General features: G+C 37.8%; 2 protein-coding genes across 4 annotated transcripts in view; one reads left to right on the top strand and one right to left on the bottom strand.

The window, feature by feature from the left end:
• The window catches only part of LOC114522580 (paired box protein Pax-3-B-like), a 26,599-nt gene extending 12,283 nt beyond the window's left edge, over window positions 1–14,316 (top strand). For 2 of the 3 annotated variants that reach the window (XM_028543311.1, XM_028543310.1), the window contains exons 2-4: window positions 9,556–10,152; window positions 12,817–13,025; window positions 13,433–14,316. In XM_028543311.1, coding sequence (XP_028399112.1) covers window positions 9,556–10,152; window positions 12,817–13,025; window positions 13,433–13,663 — 1,037 coding nt within the window. In that variant the 3' untranslated portion in view covers window positions 13,664–14,316. Of the gene's footprint in view, window positions 1–7,709; window positions 7,829–9,555; window positions 10,153–12,816; window positions 13,026–13,432 lie in introns of those variants that run through there. The other variant, XM_028543312.1, reaches the window with a different exon arrangement.
• LOC114522579 (protein ABHD8-like) lies at window positions 14,270–18,584 on the bottom strand. The gene is made up of 5 exons (XM_028543309.1): window positions 17,506–18,584; window positions 16,481–16,651; window positions 16,272–16,368; window positions 15,975–16,088; window positions 14,270–15,440 (listed from the first exon to the last, which is right to left on the bottom strand). Exons 1-5 carry the CDS (start codon window positions 17,988–17,990, stop codon window positions 15,201–15,203), a joined length of 1,107 nt encoding a protein of 368 aa, XP_028399110.1. The 5' UTR covers window positions 17,991–18,584; the 3' UTR covers window positions 14,270–15,200.
• Between the last annotated feature and the right edge of the window lie 897 nt (window positions 18,585–19,481).

The following is a 19,481-nucleotide window of genomic DNA, read 5'->3' on the forward strand; positions in this document are numbered from 1 at the left end:
TTCACCATAAAAGCGACTCTTTATAATAACTATAATTATCTCTCAACAGGAATAACCTTTGACAGTGTAGATAACCACAAACGCATTAGTTCCGCTTCAAAGCGCGTTAAAGTGCTTGCTTGGAATTCGCGTTGTTGCGGTTGTAAGTGTGGAACGCGCTCCCTTGCAGTGACGGAATGGAATGTACTCTGTGCGACTGATCTCAAAAATAGGGCGCATGACTGGAACGCTGCCGGTTTCCTGAAGTCGCAGCGCGCTGAGGCAAAGAATCAGTTGACTGCATGCCAAGGAATGGCAATTGAAACATAAGTTAGGGAACTTTCTAGAATAAACATAGGCAGGAAATATTCGTCTCTTGACAGCGAAATTTCCAGTTCTATAAAAAAATAGATTCAATATCCAGGAATCTGATCCCGTTATCACTATTCAAAACTGGAACGCTTTATCTGATGCGTTCCAAATTCAGTGATTCAATGATTGAAAAACATGTGAGAACAGTAATGATACTTCATTGGTTGTAATAGTCTTACAATGCTTGCCTTCCAATATACAGGCGAGACGCAGCGGGAACGAACAATACTCCCACTGATAACTCCCTCGCATTTGTGGCCTGTTTTGGGCAAAACACTCTGAATTTTTGTGTTTCAAACAAAATTATATATTAATTTTATGCTATATTGGCCGAGGAGAAAGTCTCACTTGGCTAGCATGCTAATGCTGCAGTACAAAAACACAGTTCATCAAATGGAAGAAATGAACGTAAGTCCAAGAATAAGCACAAATTATGAACTACATTTAATAACTCGTATAATTTCCCAACTCCCAACAATAACTTTAAAAAAACAACAATGATACTTCGTTCTCTATATTGGTCTTGTGAAGATAAAATGAAATGCAGGTTTATGTGAGCTTAGCGAGAGAGGTGGAGGTATCATGTCATCACGATCGGTACAAACATCTAAAACCAGCTGAGCTAATAAACTGCATTTCAGCACAATGGCGTAGCTGAACTATACATATATAAAATAAAGAACTATTTATCTAAGCTGTGCTAAACTGCATCTCAGCACAATGGCGTAGCTGAACTATTTATTATACATATATAAAATAAAGAACTATATATCTAAGATGAGCTAAACTCCATTTCAGCACAATGGCGTATCTGAACTATTCATTATACATATATAAAATAAAGAACTATCTATCTAAGTTGAGCTAAACTGCATTTCAGCACAATGGCGTAGCTGAACTATTCCTTATACATGTATAAAATAAAGAACTATTTATCTATAAGCTGAGCTAATAAACTGCATTTCAGCACAATGGCATAGCTGAACTATTCCTTATACATATATAAAATAAAGAACTATTTATCTAAGATGAGCTAAACTGCATTTCACCACAATAACGAGTCAGCTTGCTCTTGACGGTTAAGCCTCGCGTAGGAAATAAGTATATTTACTTCATCGTCAATTGGAACATCAGCATATTAGCAAAGCTGCAGCATACATGGGCTGATTCTAAGTTTCTGTTCCAAAAGTTATATATAACAATTTTGTTTCACGATAGCTTCGAAGCAATGCATGCATTTAGGTAGAAAAACCCCGCTATACTTCTCAGCGTATTTCGAGACGCGAATGTCATACAAAAACGCGCTTTTTAATGTCCTAAAGAAGCGATATTGACAACATTGCAATGTAATAATTAAAATTACAAGCCCATAATTTTGAAAGGCCCTCTACAAGGAACATCCGTGCCAAAAGACAGGCAAACGTCGCCTCAGTGGCTCCGTTTCAAGAAAGGACAATCGCATACCAGGAACTCAACAATCTTCTAGACGCTCAAAGATTGTTTCAATTTAAAAACAAGTGCTTATAAACTGTCTACGCACTGATGAAAGTTCCTTTATTGATTTAAGAAAAACTAGGCCACCCTGCGTATGCGTACACTGTATAAAATATTGTTTCTTAGACTAGCGCAGTATAACTTCATCGATCAAAGTCTCTTTTATATAAAGAGGCGATTTTAAAGCGTTTGGTGCATATAATGGCTTGACCACAGAATAATAGAACAGGTACGACAGAATATTCATTATTAACCCAGAAAAAAAACGTACATGCAAACACGGCTTAAAACGTGATCGCGTTCCTCATTATTATATTTCCTCGGAGAAACATTAACTATATCAGCAAAATCTGATCAATACAGCGAGCATTAATACATTGAGATCAGATTTGTACATGGGAATTTATATACACACAGTTGCATGTCAACAACATTATGTAATATAAACACGCATGCGTGGTTTACGTTAGACCAAATTCCATCAAGATTGAGAAATATATTTGCCAATCTGGTAAACGTTAGCTACACCCGTTTTGCTGATAAATTTTCCTAAGAAAACAGACATCGCGGAAACAACATTCTCATTTCAGAAGCGTATAGATTGTTCTCTCAAATTCTTGGTCCATCACAAGTGCCTTGTTTTTTATCCTGCTCTCGCCAAGTTCCCAAGACTCGCCCAAAATTTTTCGACTTAAAAGAATGGCGTACGTGCTTTAGCATCTTCGGAATTTTGTAATTGTGTTTATTCAAAATGGCGCCGGTCGTGAACTAGACTTGGGTGGCTTTAGGGCTTGCCGTCGGACAGAATAAAATAGAGAGGGTTCTTGAAAAGAGTGTGGGAAAGCAACGAAGGGCTCATTAATGGAGGGACAAAACGCACATAAAATTAAATACTTTTAATTAAACGACCGCGCGGTCACCTTTATGTTTGATGTATCTGAAAGAAGGCATCACAACCACACGGCGATTTGCGACAAGCAGCTCCTTTACCTTTTTAAGGGCAATTCAAACGTCGTAGAGGGTAGCGTTGCTGTGAATGTGAATATCGTGAGAAACATTGTTTATTGATTTCATAAAGTATTTCTTTTTCAACATTGACAGTGTTTGATTGATGCGAGTTAAAAGAAAGATTCTTAAATCGGTTTTAATCGGATTTGCGATTGCGTTATAGAATTATAAAATATATTATGCCTGCATCTAAAGTTTTAACCTAACATTGTTCACGGGTATAGGTACATTATATCTTTTCAACCCGAGGATATACCATAATGAAACGCGCGCCATTATACTGAATGTAAATTAGTCCCATTATAACGCTTTAGCTTACAAAGTTTCTACGCTATTTTTTGTACATTAACATACAGTATATAGCTCATCGGTTTATTTTTGTGAACATTGGTTATTCACAGCTTTTAATTCTAACTAAAGACGACTTAGGATGGTATGTGAATTTGGGCCGAGTTTCTTCGTAGAAATGCGAGGAATGGCCATGTTTTTGATGGATTGAAATGTACGCCAAACGAACTCCATGTATAAAGGAGTAATCTCCAACCGGTGCAATAAAAATCACCACAGGAAAGGTGCTTAGAAATTTCAAGTGTCGGGGGCTTTGTGTTTACATTTGCAATGATCTTCGCTACTTAATATCCACATAACTGATACGCTTCTTTCGGTAACAGCAATTAATAAACAAAGATTCTATTGAACATGGCGCACGAAAACGAATTTTCACCCAGAGTAATTTAGCTTTAACAGAAAATTCACAAAACATTTGTTTTGACATTTGTTTTGGACGAATTTTGCGGAATTACGGATTTAGAAAAGCGGAGAATAGTGCAATTACGTCGAACGCTTAAATATCTTGCGGCTGAAAGAGTCAAGACTTCGAAAGGTTTCTTAATGAAAAATTGCATGGTATGCGAATCCTCACGAACTATCAGTTAAAAATAGTTCAGAACAAAGCCTCCTCCTGTAATTTGCATGTAAGTGCCGCGGGGCCAATTTTCGGCAGAAATTTTGAAAAAATACAAGATGGTATATTATAATTTTTATATATCATTGTTCATGTTGTGTTTCTATTCCATGTATTTACAAATGTAGTATTTCAGAAAGGTAATGATAGGATATGATAGCAGGGACTTTAAGGAATTATGGAGTGTGATGGCCTATATGTACAATAAGGGGTAGAATAAACAAAGGACTATTTGACTGGATTCCTCAAGCGCATAGAATGCACATTTCATAGCTTTTGGTTTCATCTACCCCTGGCACTGCAGAGACAAACAGAAGCACTCTAAGTTGTGTATTGAAACTTTCCGAAGCAAATTGATCAATGTTTAAATTGGTTAACTAAAGGTTTATTTCAAATTCAAGGATGTCAGCTCTAAGACGATTTAGTTTTAACATACTAAAACCGGCCAAAAGGCTACTGAGACGAACCAACTAATGTTGTATTGCTAATAATCATGTTTTTTCCAGCAGACATTCTCCTACCTTCAAACTAATGCCATTAAAAATTCCCGTGGGACGACTTAGAAATATTTTTTGATATTGCTTATTTTAAACGAAATGATACCCACAGAAATAACTGTACTATAACCATAACCTCATAAGCACGTTTTATGATATTACATTAATCACTAATGATAGTTTACTAAGTTATTTACAATACAATCTAAACTATTTGAATCTAATCAGTCTAAAATAATTGCAAAACAATTCGGCGTTTGACTGCCAAAGTTTTATTCGATATTAAATAATAGTATCTCTATACCTAGCATCTAATTTTAGCTATTTCCCTTGGCATTTAAAGCTATTTTGAAAAAACAAATTCAAAGTTGGCGTAAACATGCAGTCACTGAAAACTGGAGTTTGCCAAATTTCGTATGACATGAATATTTTAAAAAACTGCAATGGATTCGCAAGCGAATTGTTAAGCCATGCACCTAATAACGGTATGAAAAATTCACACACGATTTCCAGCGACGGCTGCCAAATGACAGCCGAAGCGAAGACGATATTAATTGACCTGAAAATTCACCGTTCTTGTTATGATAACTTTCTGTTTAGATTACCCTTTATCATAGCTTATGGTATGACATGCATATATTCATAGCGTCAGCACGGTTCTTCCTGCCCGCACATCTTGCTCTTCGCCTGCAAGCAGGCGAACCCCAGCTTGATATATTATATGAGGTGGCCATTTCGGGTGCACAAAATGCCACCCAAATATTGGTATAGGGAAAAAGATCCTCTTTCATAAACAGCCTAATGAAATCCGAAATACTCCAAAACACCCACATATTCTCCTTTAATCTCGGAATATGAAACACAAGCGCCGACAGTGTCCAAATAAAGTCAACGCTGAAATGTGCTTGAAAGCCGAGTTTACCTGTATTACCGACACTAACTTGATAACCGCGCTTTCTGTTTGCAAGACCATGCAAGGACAAGCAACCATAACGGATAAACCTGCGTGTATATGAAGGTTTTGCAAGAGTGTAACAAGGCACAGCGACCCCCTTGATCGTAAAATCATTACCTCAAAAACATTCCCCTAAACAACGAGTTGTTATTTCCGCAATGAGTCGAAGTTTTTTGAGGCGGCGCCGAAAAAGGCAAGCCTACTGTGCCCACTGAAGATGACGCTAATCGTGCGATCACAATTTCAAGAGAAGCTATGGTAACCGGCAGTAACAAGCATAGTACAAGATATATTAGTAAATGACAGATCTATTATAGAGAAAGGTTTCTGGGGCACGTCGTATGGTATTGCCTATACGCGAACGATCATCTGTTAGCTTTCAATAGTGTTTGAGCGGATATTAAACCCACATTATATTGTCCTATAACTCCTGCCTTGATAAGGAACTAAATCGTGTGTTTTGCATGAAAACTTTTCCCAAAATGAACAGTTTGCAGCTACGCCTACTTGCCCCGTACCAGCGCCGGGTAATACACATGCGAACCATTGATCCAGGTTATGCAGCATCACGGCGGAAAATTGCAATCTACGGTCAGACGGTCATATTAGTACAAGACCATCAATGCTAGCTTCTGAAGACCGCTAAAATGCTTATAAATGGTATAAAAAACTGCATATAATAATGTTCAAGCCCACACTTGATAATTTCGAAATCATAAACTTTATAGTTTTGCGTGCATGGGTTAAATTATACTAAACATATAGCTATATAAGCGATTTTTTAAAAATACAAAATAAATCCATTCAGCATCTGTCTATTTGTTATACAGCAAAGGTTTCCCAGCAGATGTTATAGGGTATAGTTATTTATAAACGTCTTTATTTCAGACTAATTTAGCACAAGGCAATGTATACACATGCAGAGAATGCATGCATGCATGAAGTCAGGCCTTGCATGAACCCCCTGTTACAAGCACACTTCTAAAAGTAAAAAACTTGCCGTCTGTCTCGATCGTCTGTCTCACTTAAACAGCTCGGGTAATGGCTGTTAGAGAGTAATCGTTTTAAAAAACACACCAAAAACTTAGCATACAGTCTAAGAATTATATTTATAAAGGCATTAAATATATTGCAATATGTTTTTGCATACTTTGCACAGGAATAGGGCTTTTGCGGCGCAAACTGTGGTGGATATGTACTTCAATTAACCTAACAGGACACTTAATGTTCTTTCAAAAGACAGGAAAACGTTACCGTTTTATGTCCGTACTATCATACCACAATTGGTTAGGATCACGACAAAAACACAAGAAAAAAGTCGCGGGGAAATTAAATGGCAACTTTGTATACAAAGAACTCTGTATAAGATCACGATTGATGATGTTTCAGTCTCATCTGAAGGGTGACTAAAAGCATGTTTAATTTGTGTCCAAACGTTCTCAACGAAAGCAGCTTCTGACAATTTTCGATCAAGTCGATTTTCTTTCTATATTTATGCAGCAATTATGGTTTAGTTTGAGAGTTATATAATCATTAAGAATCGTGTAGGTGGTATAAAATAAAGAGCATGCATATATATTAGAATATCGGGCATGTTCGTGGCAAAATATCATCGAATATATAGGCCTGCAGTTAACCAAAGTCGTAAAAATAATAATTGATTTAAATCATATCAAAGAATGTATATGATAATAGGACAATGCCCTGTATGTATTTATGCAAAAAAGTTATAATTGTACCCGTACTCAAAATTGTTCCCATATACAGTTTCCTGAAAGTCGTTCTGCATAGGATCTATAAACATTGAGTTTAGATTTTAAGAATCTGGTTCAAATATATGACCGAATTACTTTATGTAGTGGTCACATGAAAATCTAAAGCTTTGTCAATGTTAGTTGAAAAACAAAGATGGCTATACGAATCAATTATAGTATTTAAAACCTCAAAGATGCATTTTTGAACTATTGCTTTAACTTAAGAATAATACAAAATTGGTTAACCAATGATGTAATACAATTTATTCCAGTTAAATATATAGGCTATAACTCACAGCTAAACTAGAAATCCTCTTGTAATACATGGAGTTACGCTTTGAAGATAATCGACCGGACAGGCAATAGAGATATGGGTAAAAATATAACCATGTTCATTTCATAATCAAACCGAATTACAGTCGTAATCGATCTTCGATTAATCAATCGTCTATAATGAAAGTGTGTAATTCTCTTTGCATACATCCGTTTCTACGAGCCAGCCTGGTTGATGTCGTGACAAAACAAACGGTTACCACCTAGCAAATTACGTTTTAAAACACCGCCTGCATGATAGTCTTTATTTAGTTCGATAGCATTTGTTCAATATAAGCGACCTTAGCATAAACAATACGCCGCGCTGTGATTGGTCGAGCACCCACTTAGTTCCGCGATGGTATATATAACGAGGGAAGATTAACAAATGAAACAAATCGCGTTCACTCACGCACAGCAAACATCCTTCAAGTGAACTGCAAGTGTAAAAGCTAAATAAACCTGTCATAAACAATGAAACGAAAGGCGACTGGTGAGTGTTGTAATATATCGTACTATATATATATTCATGCTTTTAAAAATTAACACATATCTGCTATGACAGTAGTGTGCATACATGAATTCTAACACGTCATTGTATATATAGATGGTAAACTTTCAAAGGGAATATTGTTTTATTGTCAACTTCCGACGTGTGACAACCTTCACAGCGACCTAGTCACGATAAGTAAATTTACAAGCCGTTGTTAATAGAGCCTAATGCTGCTATAGCTAATATCATATCATGTGATACTCTACTAATGTTACAACTTAAGTGAATATTCATTCCGTGCAGTTATAACGTTTACGTATAATTACATGACATTAAAAGGGAAGTCGTAACTATTTCAAACTATTAAATGCTGCCTTTAAATTGAGCAGAAATCCTGAGCGATGCAAGCATTCTCGATAGCATGCATGTCAATTTTAAATAGCCTTATACAAGCTTTCCCGGTTCTCAAGGTTCCTATTAAAAAAGTCTTTTAGTTTAAAAAAAATTGATAAAACTTTGACACTGAGAGAGTCTCTACTTAATGTCTTCATGTCTTCATATAAAGTCATTTGCTTGTTTAAATTTAAGGCAATCTATACAACTGTAAATTTTCTGCGGTTATTTTACGTGTTCCGCATATATTTAACTACTTGCAAGTTTCATAAAAAGTGGAATAATCTATCACTTTGAATATATATTGTTCCATTTTTTGTAACTAGGAATTTGATAGTCAGGCGCTCAGATGACGTTAAACGGAAAGCCAGGAATTTTAAATTTGTATATAATAACTATTATACTATCTATCTACACAATACTATCTGTGATTTTGGCAATTTCGTTCTGGGGGCGTAGAATTATTTAATTGATTGATTGCAGAGGCATTGATACTGCTTTTATTTACATAAGAAGATATATCAGCATATACTGATAGCTACATACATATATCATATAATATAATATATCATATAACATCACAATATATATGTATACATGAAGTTTATGATGCTTTTCAGGTAAACTCTAAATCTGACTTATGTAATAATAAACAAAAGTCTTTCACGGATAGGAATTTCAAATTATCTTTCCTTCTTTCTATCGCATTAAAGCTCATAATATACCTAATCAGCAAGCTTACCAATGGTTGCATAAATACTCTTAAAGATAAATACTTGTTCAATGAATGTAGATACTGAAAGTATAAAAATACTTCCAAGAAACATATCGCGGATATCAAAATATTGTAGGGCAAATATTTGGGCACGAATGTCTTCACAAACAAGTGTTGAGGCCGATTGGGAACGCTTAGCGCGGATAGTCCTCAAAATCTAACTCATGAGCAGAATGTTTAAATCAAAGCCTTGCAGTGATAATGTGAAACGAGGCATGTGCATTTTGCGCCGGTCTTTGGAAACCTGAAATGTACCTTTGTGTTCCCTTTCAAATACTCTTAGATTAATCGATTCCCGACAAATGTCACACGAGAATATTGGGTCGAACCCGAGACCTACCGATCATGTTAACTTACACGTATCAAATCAAATTTCGGACGAAAATGCTTGTGACAAAGTGTAATACACATGATTCAGCACATCGTGTTCCTTGTAAAAGTTGCGTTCAAATTACGAAGGCAGTTCAAACTTCAAACCAGCCCTGTGAAGAGTATTATTTAAAGCTGGCCCTATGCAACAACACACAAACAACTAAAGCGTTCTTTTCCTATCGTTCAGGTCAAGGCAAAGTCAATCAACTCGGAGGAGTGTTCATCAATGGCCGCCCTTTACCCAATACAACAAGGCTGCGCATCATAGAACTAGCGCATATGGGAGTGAGACCCTGCGACATTAGTCGTCAACTTCGCGTCTCCCACGGTTGCGTGAGTAAGATCCTATCGCGTTACCAAGAAACTGGATCGATCCAACCTGGTACAAGTGGTTCGCCGAAACCCCGAATCATCACAAAAGACATCGAATTGAAAATAGACGAATATCGTAACATGTACCCGGGTATGTTCTCCTGGGAGATTCGCGAACGTCTGTTGTTGGATAAATTCTGCAGCCGAGAAACTCTGCCTTCCTTGAGCTCCATAAGCCGGATGATGAAAAGCAAGCTACGGTCCGAGAGCCTCGACAGCGGCGCGCAATCGAACAGCGAGAACGAAGAGGACGACAGGGAACACAAGGCGGCGGATAGGGAAGACGGTGTACATCATCGAAGCGAGAGGGACAGAGAGAGCGTCTCCTCGGATCACGAGCAAACCACTGTGCCCAGAATTAAACAAGAGAAGGTCGAAGATGCCGAAGAGATGGACGAGGGGAATGAATCAGGTGGGTGTTTATAAGACAATAAAGGGTTGGGGTCCCACCGGACATCAATAGGGGTGTATCATAAGACACGCACACACAACCACATGCAATAGTGATCAATGCTCATCTGTATAACCTTCTATAAATATATAACAATAGACCTTCAAAAGAGGATGATAAAGGGCGTAGCGCCACCCCTCCCTCTTCCACGCATGTTAAGCGTTCTAGCAACATCGAAAAATGTAGGCATTGTGCTAACCAGCACTCACCATCGCTATATTTCGGACAACTTCCGTGCCCTCATTGACCAGCCATCAAAATAATTTATCGTAACTAAGCTACATCTATTCAAGACTATAATCTGCTAATCTGCTCTTGGAACATTGCCTTCTTTCGTCTTCCGGCCAGGCCGTTCAATAGATTCACCTAGCTCGCATGCAGGAAACCATGAAATATCGCGTTAAAGAACGTCGCGTGACAGAAGCACTGCAATATAAAAGGGTGTAGCCACTTTCGCTCGAGGGCCCAATATCCATTTCGTCTTAAGTACTCAATAACGGTGTTTAATCAGTTGTTTTAATGTCGAACAAGGTGATCTAAAAATACAATCACTCTTTGAAAGCACGAATACGTCATTGCCATTTAAACAGGGAAGTCAGCATAGGGTATATAGAATGGTGCCAGGGAATATAAAGGTTTATCTGAAACTCGCAATTTCGGCTTCTAGTAAAACAATGCCAAGAAATCCTAGGATCAATTTAACCAGCGCCTCTTTTCCGTATCTACTGAGTAATCTTCAAAAAAGTTTGAAAATAATTTCGTGTTGACTGCGATACACTAAGCTTCTTATATACAGTTTCATCAATCCAGTATAAGACGACGATGTTGCAGGAGATCAGTTGATAACAAACAAGGCATTTGTTGACAAAGAAGGCAGTTAGTGGCCAATTTGAGGTCTGGTGTTTTGTCTGCTCATTTTCCTAAACCTATCAAGAAATTAACGTAAGGTTTCTTGTTGTTGGAAAGAGCTAATAAGGATCTTTGCTATACATTTAGAAGGAACATTCTAGAACCGTCAAAGATGCTTGAGTAAAAAAGGATCTTTTTTGAGCCATTAAAAGAACACTTTATTATCGTCAGGGCGAGCTCAAATTTGATTTAGTTGAAAGAGAAAGAGAGAGATTATTGGACAAAATGGCAAACAGTTCACTATATCATTTCTCTCAAAACATTTCACTGAAAACTATGCGTTTAATAGTATAGTTTGAGCAGGTTTTTAAGCAAGACCAATGAATATTGTATTGCAATGCGATTAAGCACGCACGCCAAACAGCAGTTAAGGGCCATTTAGACTATACACGATAAGTTGTATGCAATTATCATCCTGACGATTGCAAAGGAGGGCTTATGCCACAATCTTCATTTATATTGATCAGGGTGGAATTTAAAGTGTTCGCACGTTCACATACGCCAGGGTACGAATCGCGTATATGACAAATCGCATGGTGTACGAATGGGCCTTGAGAAGACATTAAAATTAGGCCACAGCAAGTCTTGTATGAGAAATACACTTCGCAAATTTAAGAGTTTCTTAAACGAATTCGTGGCTCACCTCATCTTTGTCTCCGCCCTCACGATTATTTCCGTTGACAATAATCAAGTGATATGCCTTATCGCGATCACAACTTAGGCGTCAGCGAGCGTAAATCCTTACAAGGAAACGTCGTAGGTCGTATTGCCATGGCAACGCCCAAATAAGAGTAACTGCGTGGTGTAACAGTACAAATTTATAACCAATGTAATTACCTTCACTTTGACCACACACAACGATAAGGGATGCCGCTCCTTGTGAAAAGGAAAGAATATAGTTTTCTTGTAATCTGCTTTTGATGTTTTACCGCCATGCTAGGCGAGTCTCTCGCTAAAAGAAGTGCTTTGAAAAGAACAGGGTGATGTACGCGAGCCCTTAATACAATGATTAATTAAGAGTTCCGTTGAAGGTCCATTACCCGATACATATATCCGACAGTTGCCGACAATGATTTAAAGGACTTCATGATCATGCAACGAATGAGTTTCCACTGATTGCTATATAACTCTATATACTGGAGAGACATGAACTCAAATTCCTCTTTTCAAAAACATCACGTGAACTCTCACACCTTGCATGGACCCGAGGCTATTTAAAGCATCGAACATAGTGTTTTTTAAACGAACACGAGATGTTTCAAGCTGTTGTCAAGCCTGAGCAAGGTCGACTTTATCATTTGGCACATGCAGGAAATCGTAAAAGCATTCCCGACATGGAATAACACAATCGTGAGACCAGTCATGTGACTTGCGCGTGCAAGCTCTTCATTCGCGCACATGTTAAAGTCATGGTCGTAAAGTAGCTCACTCAAGGGCACCTTCAATCAACTATAAGTGCCATTAGGATATATACTTCATCAAATCAACCCGAAATTTAACTGATTTGCCAGTTAAATCTTCCAGTCAAAAGGGATACAATATTCCCTGTCGATATACACTATGCCTGATGATCTCCTGAAACACTAGAGTTGTGAAGTTATTATCTTCCTTTATTTAACCAACTAACCACAGTTGCATAAAAAACCAAAAGTAGAATCTTTCATTCAAATCAAGAGTTTTAAAATTTAAACAAAACTTCGTTTTTTCTTATTCTAGACTCCAGTTACTATGGCGAGACCACCATGGGCATGCGCTTTCACGCCGAGCATCTGATACTGAAGCAAAAACAGCGACGATCACGAACCAAGTTCACGTCAAATCAGCTCGAAGAGCTTGAGAAAGCTTTCCAGAAGACACATTATCCGGACGTGTACACGAGGGAAGAACTTGCTCAAAGAATCAAGCTCTCCGAAGCAAGAATACAGGTAAGATTTTTTTCTTTTTCAGGCGCTAAAAACATCACGTGTATTTTAGGCTTGAATACTCTCATGACTACCCGCTCACTGAGTTAAAACCAAAAGCAACCACATGCCTGGTCACCACCAGTAATATATTATGTGGTACCCTTCCTATCCCTCGACCCTCATATCGTTTCGGCTGCGTGGTCATCCAAAATTTCGGGCCATTGTGTTTCGATTTGAACGATATCAACATCGGATATGAGAATTACTGGCTTGTTTTGGATCCCCACAGAATGTAACTAGAATCCGCTACACATCATTGTCAATTAATAGTGAAAACGCAAATAAATTGTGCTATGCATACTGTCCGTAATTTGTGCATTACTATACACAAAATCATGAACTAATCATTAAATTAACCTTTTTCACAGGTATGGTTTTCCAACAGACGCGCAAGATTGAGAAAACAAGAACTACCCAAAACTCAACCGATTTCCTCGCCACGAATCATGCCCCCTGCACCCATGCCGTTCCCCGCCTTCTACTACTATTCATATCCCTCCATATCACCCTACCCTATCCCATCGTATCCACGAACGACCATGTGTAGCTGTGGTTATCCATGCAGCGGGAGTTCGGGTCACGCGCAGGTCGCCAAGTAAACAAACCTTCGCGACTTGTTTTGACGCCATACGCGCAACCACGTTTATCTCGACCAGCGGTCACACCGAGAAGCGTTCAGTGGCGATTTTTCGATTGCATACCGACAACGAATCGCTAAGAAAAGCTCCAATATGAACTTACAACGGACAAAAAGGGTTGTTAAGGATATATCATAATTGTTAAATAATATTTGTAATATATAATCTTGTATATAGAATATTATACCTTGGAGCCGGCTTCATTACATCTAATGACTGTATTAGATAGGGTACATTTTTAAATTATTCTTTGTTATAATTAATTATCATAATTAATTTGAATCCTTAAATATGGCTGCCTTGCGATGACCAACATAAAAATTATGCATACACTATATTATTATTTTTGAGAAAAATATCTCCTCAAAAGATTTCCATGGACCAAAACTTGCCCAAAGTAAAATGCAAGTTGCTAAATTACCAGAAGTCCATGAGTAATGGTTAAGTATTGTTGTATGCAAAATGTACGTAGTTCAGAATTCAGCAAAGCATGTAAACAAAATTTGTATAATTTTATACTACCTATAGACACCTTCGTATGTAGAACATATCGCTTTAGTTATCGCATTTCATGTCTGCATATATTAATATTAAAAAGATTTTTATATCCATTACTTGCGTTCACAATTTTAAAATACCTTCTGTACATTTATGAAAAAGAGGAGTGTCAGGGTGTCACATGTAAATGTATGCAATTCCGAAGAAACATTTTTGAATATCCCAAGAACACACCAAAAATCCCGATGTTCCTACTTTCGTTCCCAGTCTCACCGTTGCTTGCCTGAGCTCCGGTTTACGCGAAAACCAACACGGAAATTCGTGTTCTTGCACGTAAGAGAAAGTCCCTAGCACGCAGCGTGCTCACGCACGGTAGATGGCAGGAATGGATTTCTTACGTAAAAACTGTTACAACGAGGCACCCGTGATTACGTCAAAGTCTGCACAAAAGATCAAGATTCTCCCACGAAGACTGACACCACCTCGCAAATGTCAACACGAAACACGAAAACGATAGATTTCCGTACGAAAAATTGTTCACAAAGTATTTTCGAGAAAAGGAAGCAGTGGTGGCTCATCGGATCCCAACACAGAGCCACCTGGGTAAGCGTCACCCGAATTTGCGATAGGTTTTAAATAATGTCGTAAATTTGGCACATTTATCTTTTTCTTGATCACATTGATCACATTGAACAAGACGTCATATTGAACTTTTCGAGCCACGTGTAAACAAAACTCCGACAACTTTGATGTGACTGTCGCACGAGTCGCTTTTTTATGGCAAAAAAACTCTCTCTTCCAGGTTCCATATTAAGATCGGTGCCTTCATAAAACCGTAAAAGGCGAATTTTCGTACAAACAATACGAAAGTTCAGCTCGAAACGAGTTTGTTCGGTCCTAGACTGCTGGCCAGGCGTATTTTCTGCGGTATTTTTTCCCGCGAGAGGAAAGGCCGACTAACAAGGACGAGAATACATTGCAGCTATTGCAACTGATTTCTTTAAATATCTGAAGGCGTATGTAGACTAAGTTGTGAATCGTGTATTGTACTTGCCGTATTCTTTGCCTCGGAAACTGTGGAACATCCCGGGCGACTGCCGTTGGCGAGCAAGATGTCGGATTGTGTGGAATCATCACGCCGAAGAAATTGCAGGATCAGCTCGTTCACCTTATCTGGACATTCTAACATAACCATGTGGCCAGCATTCTCAAGCACTTCCAGTGTTGACCCATAAATTGTCTAAGTTAGAATGAAATCGGAATAATGGACTTTTTGACTTAGGGCGCACATGCACACTTAGAATTTTTGCTACGATTTTCGTCTGAATACCATGCATACCTCGTGCATGTGAATACCATACCTCATGCATGTGAATATCATACAGCTGCATGTGAAGTCATTACCTCATGCATGTGTCATGCATGTGAATACAATCCCTAATGCACGTGAATACTATACTTCATGCATGTGAATATCATACAGCTGCATTTGAAGCCATACCTCATGTGAATAGCATTTCTCAATATCATACAGCTGCATGTGAATACCATTCCTCATACATGTGAATATCATACAGCTGCATGTGAAGCCATACCTCCTGCATGTGAATACCATTCCTCATGCATGTGAATATCATTTCTCATGCATGTGAATAGCATTCCTCATGCATGTGAATATCATTCAGTCTCACGCATGTGAATACCATTCCACATGCATGTGAATATCATTTCTCATGCATGTGTATACAATCCCTAATGCATGTGAATACCATACCTCGTGCATGTGAGTTTCCTCGTCCAAGGTAACAAAGTTGTCATGGTTACCATAAATCAACAATGTCGCAACCATGAGATCGGAGTGAAACTCCTCGTTTCCCTCGTTCCACGTCTGAAGAAGCAAAGCCACGATTGTAATTTAAGTTCATGAACTAATGTAGTGCCCTTAACCAAGTGATTGAAGACATTCAGTTTCAAATTTACGGAATCATGATTGGGGATTTCTTGGTTTGCAAAACCGGTACGAACTTTATTTATTGAAATGAAAGAATTCGACATAAAATATTCATCTCACCTGTCCCATCATCGTGGCCCGAAGAACGTACGATGGAACTTCGAAAGCACCCGACGATTGAATGGTATTCCGAGACGTGTGTGCGTGAAATCCCATTCTGCAAAACGTATGAACGGTTTAATATTGTTTTTTTGATATCACTAGGTCATACGGCAGGCGCAAAGAATAGATAGGGCAGTCTATTTCAAGCACGTTACTCGTGAATTTACCTGCGAAACGACCAGACCACGAAGGGTTTTAAGCAAGCGAGGATGAGGGAGGGCAGACAGAAGAGCTGGCATGGTTGCGGAATTAACGGCACAGGTCCACCACCACTGATTAAGATCATCTTGGAGACCTGACGTGGTCGTTCAGACGCAATCTTTGTGCAAAATGAACAGCTGAAAAAGTGACAAATCTTGATAGTATAGTTTATCATTGAAAATACAAAATGGGTGGTAGAACTTGGTAAATTGTAATATAGGTCAAGACTTTTCAGAGGTTCAAGGATTTTCAAGCCTCCATATAGAGATCAGTGTCCCCTTGTTTAGCCCCTGATCTCAATACATACTAGGTATGCAAGGTTGATAAAGGTGGAATGAAAGGGTTAAAATGTAGTAGATTGGAAAAAAAATTGAAGGTGAAATCATGGATTTTCAATTATTTATTAAGTTAATTATTTTTAATAAAAGGTGAATAAAAATGTGTGGGGCTGATGAGTATAAAGTTGTGGCTAGACGGGCAATTTTTGAAAGCAATTTTCTTCTCCTGGTGTATGTTATTGGTCATATATAGCAAATTAGTTTCCTTTCTTCACTAGAAAGAGAATATCACCAACAAAACTTGGTTGTGTAGCCGCGGCTTTTAAAAGCAGAAGTGAGATGGATCTCGAACCAAAAGATTATCAGTATATGCATTGTATTATATATACATTGTTCTTGGGCATGTAAAGGTCTTGGGAGGAAGGGGTGGAAGACCACTAGGTACCCTTAAAAGATCGATAAATGGGTGAAATGGTATTAGATGATAAAGCTTGACAAATCATTACAAAGTGGGAAATATGTAGGGCCACATTAACCTGGTGTGAAACTTGCAATGTAAGTACTTCTAAGATCTATTGAATGTGACATTATCTAACTGAAATAAATAGAATAAAATAGAGAGTAAAATAGATAAAGCAATAAGAAATGGAATATTGTGAAAAATCTATAAATAATCCATATAATGATACTTTGAATCTCAGGAGAGTTCTTACCCATATGAATGACCAACTAAGATATTTCTCCTGTCGCTACGATATCGATCGAACACTGCAAACATATCAAGTGCAATTTCTGAGAATGTGTAACTCGATGCATCCCTGGGTGCCGAACTACCTCCATGTCCTAGAATATCTGACGCAACAACAACATATCCCAATTTTGTGAAATGCTCAATCTGTTCATTCCAAATTTCCGAACTTCCCCCTACTCCATGGATGAAAAATATAACAATTTTGTTGGTTCTTTCACCAGGGCCATGGTTATCATTCATAATGGTGAAAGGCTGATTCTCAACACCATTTACCAACCACGAATTCACTTGGAAAACAGAAGAATGCACTGCATTTCCAGTAACATGACTTTCTCCTGGAATGCCATCTGGATTTCTATGAATAATTCGAAGCCAGCGACCTTTGCGAACTTCAACAGTGTCGTCTGCCGTTTCAACATCAATTCGGTTTGTCTCCGAACAGCACATTGATATTGCATATAAAAGTACAGCTATATTCAAATTTTGTGTACTGTATTTATATAAAAGTTGTTCATAGGAAAAATGTTTAAACTTCAGGAAAACCGATCTCTTGTTGAAATAAAACGAGGCAATAAAATTTATAAAAAGGCAGATAAAATATCAATAAAATGCAAACGAACTGTATAAAAACGTGTGAATTGAAGCGAGCGTTCTGGTATTAAAAACCACCGTTTATATTTTCATCACTGGGTTTCTTCATGTTGGAAGTACCAAAATGTAATTCAAGTTCTTTCACATTTAGCTTTTAGTCGAGATCAGCATTCGTAAAGCCTGTTCTTTAACGTTAAAGCCATGAATTCGCCCGTCAATATAATGTTTAAAACTACTCTGTAACTAAGCGACAAGCTACAAGATCACTCAAATGTTGGCTTTTTATATACTTGTGGTTCACCTGTTCGGCGGCAAATATTGCACCCTGGAATGAAAAGAAATGTTCTTTTATTGCAGGGAGATTTGCTGTTGACGGATCGTACTAGGATCATTTCTTAAAACTTCGAAAACTTTCTGTTCAAAAAACCCTCCATTTTGTAACATTTTTTATTTATTTTTTTATTTTGCTACACATTATCGCGCACCAATATCAAGTGACTGGGACCGACTGTGCTTCCACCAGGACCACCACATTTCCTACAAACCTTGGTGATTATAACAGCTGCGAATATGATGGCCTTTGATATGGCCGCAAATGCTTCTCAGTTCAATGATTATTGGGAAATAGTAGGTCCTATGGCTATGTAAAGTTGCAAGCATGTTTCGTGCTCATATACAAACATTAAACAATATAACCATGCTTTGGTTTTAATATCAAATATTTTGATATGGATAACCACGCAGGTTAAATGGTCTAATTCTCGGGTGCTATGTAAGGTTTCAAGCATGTTTGGTGCTCATATGCAAACATCTATATAAAGTTGCAACTTGCAAGCATCAAATATGGCCGGAAAACGGTAAACTCGAACATGGTCAAATATGGCCGGAAAACGGCGTATGTAAACTTCACATAGGACCAGAATTAGTCTATTAGACCATTTAACCAGCGTGGTTATCAATGTCAAAATATTTGACATCATAACCAAAGCATAGTTATATTGTTTAATGTTTGTATATGAGCACCAAACATGCTGTAAACTTCACATAGGACCAGAATTAGTCTATTAGACCATTTAACCAGCGTGGTTATCCATGTCAAAATATTTGACATCATAACCAAAGCATAGTTATATTGTTTAATGTTTGTATATGAGCACCAAACATGCTGTAAACTTCACATAGGACCAGAATTAGTCTATTATACCATTTAACCAGCGTGGTTATCCATGTCAAAATATTTGACATTATAACCAAAGCATAGTTATATTGTCAATGTTTGTATATGAGCACCAAACATGCTGTAAACTTCACATAGGACCAGAATTAGTCTATTAGACCATTTAACCA

The sequence above is a fragment of the Dendronephthya gigantea genome, unplaced genomic scaffold (assembly GCF_004324835.1).
Source record: "Dendronephthya gigantea isolate DGI-Jeju-01 unplaced genomic scaffold, DenGig_1.0 000023F, whole genome shotgun sequence".
Taxonomy (NCBI): domain Eukaryota; kingdom Metazoa; phylum Cnidaria; class Anthozoa; order Malacalcyonacea; family Nephtheidae; genus Dendronephthya; species Dendronephthya gigantea.